We start from the raw sequence: 5,203 nt of genomic DNA, 5'->3' as shown, positions 1-5,203 counted from the left end.
CATGGCTTCGAGATGAGTGTGCATTTGCAGATGTCTGGCCAGATGTTCTTTAACAAAAGGAAAGAAAGGAAGGACATATCAACAGGTGAAGGACCATACATGTTAAACACACTACCCTCAAAACGTTAGCTTTTCAGGGCAGAGTCCTGTATTTACCCTAATAATATGATATACATAGTATAATTATACCTATTTTTACAATTCTTCAAACAGAAATGGAAGATTAGTAACATTTTACTTCCCTCTTAAAAGCAAGAATAATCCGATCTCCAAAGATTTCAGATTATCAGGGAGCTTACATGTAAAATACCGCAATGTGGCATTTTTATCTGATCAGGCAGCAGACTATGCAGAAGGCTAATTTTAAAAACAATAAAGCTGGATCTTAACAAAAAATAAAAATTTTATATTTAACTTCTGTCACTACATATCAAGGCCTTTTAGAACCGAAGAATCTGGCAGTATTCTAGATTATAAATGATGTGAATTTAAGTCAGTAAAACGGTTATATAATGCATGCAATTCACATCCTGTAGAAAAATCAGTTCATATTTCTCTCTAGGAGAGAAACTCTAAACTACCTTTATTCAAAAGACAGGCAGATTCCTTACTTGCAGCCAACATTATAAAAAATACCACTGCATATTAAAAAGCCATCACTATGAAGAGACACAAAAAAAATCTTGTTCTGATTCTTTAATTTACAATGAAAAATTGGTGGAAGCCATGGGAGATACCTGCAGCTGTTGCCTATTTCAATAAGCTTAAGAACATCTTCAACACATTTGACTTCCCGTTCCTGTAATCCCACCACCTGGACTTGCTGTTTACCATCTTCTAACACTCTTAATTTTGTCTTCCTGTTCAACAAGTCAAAAACCTTGGGGGGGGGAACAGAACAGTTAAAGAGGAGCTTTAAAAGACATTTTTGCTTCAAATCTTGCATCAAATTATGCAAAGCATTTAATGCACAAACATGATTGGAAGGGAAGTGTAAAAAATTATTTGAAATAAAACTTTCAGTATAAAAAGGAAAAAAATCTTTTATGTGACAAGCTCACAATCTTATCTGTGAAAGAGAAATTCCACCTTCCTCAGAAAAAGATCAGGTACTTACCTTACCACTGTAGATCTCAAAAAATGTTGCATATACTTGAAGTTCTAACTTCTTATAGTTTGGCTTCTTTAGCATTAAAAAGACATCTCGAGCTGTGAATGCATTTCCAAAATAAAAGAAATCTAGTTATGTTATTTTCATTTAGTGAAGACTCATTAATGCGCAACAGTCTATTTTACAGCATCTCTCATATTTTGCAAGTGTAACAGATAGGGTCAGCCAATCAAGTAAAAAGCACTGCAGTTTAAACTGCCACATTACACTGGAAGATGCAGAAGACCCCAAAATTGTAAACTCATTTAATCATTAGTTATATCTCTTATGTTTTTGAATTTATCTATATATATATATTTACTTTACTGTGTAAAGATTACACAGATAGGAACTATTTTTTATGTTACCAAAGCTCCACTGTAATGCAAAATATGTAGACCCTTATGTTTGTATGACAGGGACTAGAAATGTATTGACCTCAACTAATTTGAAAAAGCCAGCAGAACAATAAAGTCTTACCTGCAAGCGCATATATTCCTTTAGAACAATCTTGGTTCTTTCCTGAAAAGTCACCACCCATAGTCTAAATTTAAAAAAACAAAAAAAACCCAAAAATACACTATAAAGATCACAGAACTGTAACTTACATACCTGCTACTTATTAGTATTTATTGAAGTGTATCGTACATAAAAAGAAGTGTATTGCTGACATGTAGAAGAAATACTTACATGGGTTTTTCCACTGCCTGTTTGTCCATATGCAAAACAAGTGGCCATTCCCCTTTCAAATATGGTCTCCACTAATGGTCGAGCTGTAAACCTTAAATGCAAAAAACAGCAATACTGAAGAAACTTAATTACTTTAAGATGCCACACTACCACAAGGACACTATAAATTTTAAGGCCAGAAGTGACAAAACTGGTTCTGTACTTTGAGAGGCCAAAGGACATCTCCACATTGATTCCTGAACTAAAGAGGTTACCAGCTCTAAGGCATTAAAATAACCTAAACGATTAAACAAAAGCTACAAGGTGTCTCCCATTTATTTTACAACAATATTATCTTCCTTCAAAGCCTGAGAAAAAAATAATTCCTTGTTTTAGTGATGCAACATGGCACAGCTTACTACATGGAGTTTGGAGCTCCTTAAAGAAGACAACATTAGAAGATATGGAAGTAGGACAGTGCAGCAGATAAATACTTAGATTTTGCCCAAACAAAAATTCTGCTATAGTTTTGTTTTTGTTTTTTTTTTTCCCCTAAATCAGCTTCCAAGGTTAAGTTTAGAAGACAGGTGGCCAAAACAACATTACACATCTTAATATTTTGAGAACATAGTCACGCTGAGAAAAGGCTCAAGAAAATGTATACCCAAGCTCATCAGAATGGAAAAATCTGGCTATCCCTTAAGTATTATTTGATGTGTCAAAAATATTCTCTAAAGTATCATTTTTCTATTCTAGAGAATTAATTTTTAATTTAAAAAATGTAGAGTTATTGCTCCTACTTCAGCTGCTTATCACCATTACTTCATTAAAAACTCCAAAAGCAAGGGATAACCTTATGGAGGGTTACCTCCACTAGGTGATAGAGGTAAGAGTCTCTCTGCAGCAGTCTTTCTTTCTAAACTTTTCCTAGGTATTTACACATAAAAGTATGTTTAGTGACAGAAACAAGAATGATTGTTTACAGAAACACTGAGGTGTTGCAACCTCCTTTCATTCCACTTAGGAACAAACACAAGATCACTTATAAAAATAATATGGGTAAGATCGAGCCATTCAGCAACCAAGGGTTATGCAAAAATCTAAGTTTAACTGAATCATCAATTTTCATCAAAAATGTACCAGATGATTCCTGATCAGCCTTAGTCTTTCTTTTTTGCTTCCTCTAAACATATACTTTGTCCTCAAGAGGATATTCCCATATTTCAATGTTTGTTCTTTTTCTATTTAAAATATAAATTTCAAGAAACCTATCCACCTAAGAAGCACATTCCATTATCTCTGTTTAATTGAGTTTAAAATTATTTATTTTGCCGATTTATAAAAAAGGTACTTAATTATATATATTTTAAAATAAGGCAAAATACAAGCATATCTAGAAAAGTTTTTGTAAAGCATTATACAACTCCAAACGGTACCACACCAAAACAGTCAAACTTTCCTCCTAGTAGAACCTTTATTTGCAATCTTGATCCTTCAGAAATATAAACTCTGATTCTCCATTAAAATTCAAAAGGCATAACCATTCACACTAGTGCATGTTTTTTAATAATAAAGAAAACTTGCAACACAGTGTTGTGGCTCATGGATTCAAAAATACTTAAAATACAGCTTAACAAAAATAATAATAAAAACATAAGAGTAATATATTTCTCCAGAACATTCTTCAGTACAGAAATATAGTGAGTAATTTTAGCATACTGAAGAAAACTGGAGTAACTTGTCATGCCTTTTTTTCTCCCCACTGTGACCCTGATGATAGTTCTGATGAGAGCAGACGACAATACCTATCTTCCTCTTAATTGTGTTATTACAGGAGGCCTTGAAGCAGATTATCCTTCATGTAATAATCATTATTGTGCCATATGAGGGAGAAGGAAAAAGTCTGTACTGCTACACAGACTAGAGATTTACTGTTTCAGTATGAATACAAGCATCTTTCAATATTTTCACATATTACTATTAATTTATTATGTAACTAATAAGAACTGTCCAGAAGAAATTCATTACAAAAACATAACATTATATGTCAAAACCAGCACTCACGTTTAAACACTATACTCACAAAGACAAATAACAGGAAGGAGGGAGATTATAATTACTGGTTGTTAAGCAGGAGGAAAACTATTGCAAGAGACACATCTCACCAACTAGATCTCTCTCCCACAGCTCTTCAGTACCAAGAAAGAAAAGATGCTACCAGTAGACAATCATTAGAGACAGAATTTTCCAAGGGCACAGCTTTGCTGTTTAGAAGTCTTTCATTAGTGTAAACTAACAGACTAAAAAGATTTTATTTTTGCTACTCTTCTCCTCTTACTTAAGTCAAGCATAAGACATAAGTTTTCATTTTCAAGGCCTTTTCATAATTCTTTTACTAAGAATGTTCTCTTATCCATCAACAGGATGTTAGCGTTTAACCTCAATCAGGATACAATGCCAACTTTCACTTCCTAGTTGTTGGATTAAAAACAAGAATTAAGATATTTCTCTATCACTACTCCTTAAGGCTATGGGAAGCACTTTCTAAGCATAAGGAAAATTATCTTAATCAAATTCCTTTCTAATATCAATATTCCTTGCAAAAATCTTCACAATATTTAGACTGCGTACCAAGATTATGACCTGTCATGATGTCTAACCTTGTCTGCTACTGTATCTAATCCATTTAGCGACTTGTACAAGGTAAACAGCTACTTCTAAACAAGTTTTTAAAAGCGCTGTGTGCATTATTCTGTTCCAACTGTGGAAGTGAAACAGAAGAATAAAGGAGAAAATGGAGATCCAAATACCTTGGGGCTGAGGGTGTCTGTGTGTCTTTCTGGCTGTTGTTTTTTAAATCAGAAAGTTTCAGCATTTTGAGCAAGATAAATTAGCTCTATGTACCTCCATGTTACATCAGCTAGATTGCTTCCAACAGCCAAACTAGATCAGGTATCTCAGCAACAGAACAAATATAACCTCCCTCTCCCTCTCTCTCACCCCCCCTCCCCCATCTCTTTCCCCACCCTCTCCTGCTTTGTTTGCCTCCTGAGGAGGCAATACATGCTAGAGCCTGGAAAGGCAGAGCTTGGAGGAGGACTGAGAGCAGGACTGAGGTCAACAGAAGTGGAGATGATATTACAGATGAAAAGTTCAGGATAAACAGAGCTCAAACAAAAGTAAACAAGCAAAAGAATGGAGGTAGCAATATGCATATCTAATAACACAGAAAGTAGAAGTAAAGTCCATGATCAAGGTAAGCCCACAGTTATTGACATGGGAGATATACAAGAAAAAAGATTTAAAAAAAAAAAGCATATACACATACCTGTAAACCATTTCATTAGGAGCCATGTCATCAAAGGCATAATCAAAACGAAAAGT

The 5,203-nt window shown here is 34.1% G+C and overlaps 1 protein-coding gene across 1 annotated transcript; it reads right to left on the bottom strand.

Annotated features, from left to right (window-relative positions):
* Nucleotides 1-6: 6 nt before the first annotated feature.
* Nucleotides 7-5,200, bottom strand: LOC104618003 (kinesin-like protein KIF2A; the record flags this gene model as incomplete). Its single annotated transcript, XM_010283474.1, has 6 exons — nt 7-47; nt 738-880; nt 1,118-1,209; nt 1,631-1,694; nt 1,841-1,931; nt 5,148-5,200. Coding segments are annotated over 6 exons (484 nt in total), but the record flags the coding sequence as incomplete, so codon positions are not given.
* Nucleotides 5,201-5,203: the final 3 nt, after the last annotated feature.

Source organism: Phaethon lepturus, unplaced genomic scaffold (genome assembly GCF_000687285.1).
Source record: "Phaethon lepturus isolate BGI_N335 unplaced genomic scaffold, ASM68728v1 scaffold43143, whole genome shotgun sequence".
Taxonomy (NCBI): Eukaryota; Metazoa; Chordata; class Aves; order Phaethontiformes; family Phaethontidae; genus Phaethon; species Phaethon lepturus.
This window is presented reverse-complemented; position numbering and strand designations above follow the sequence as displayed.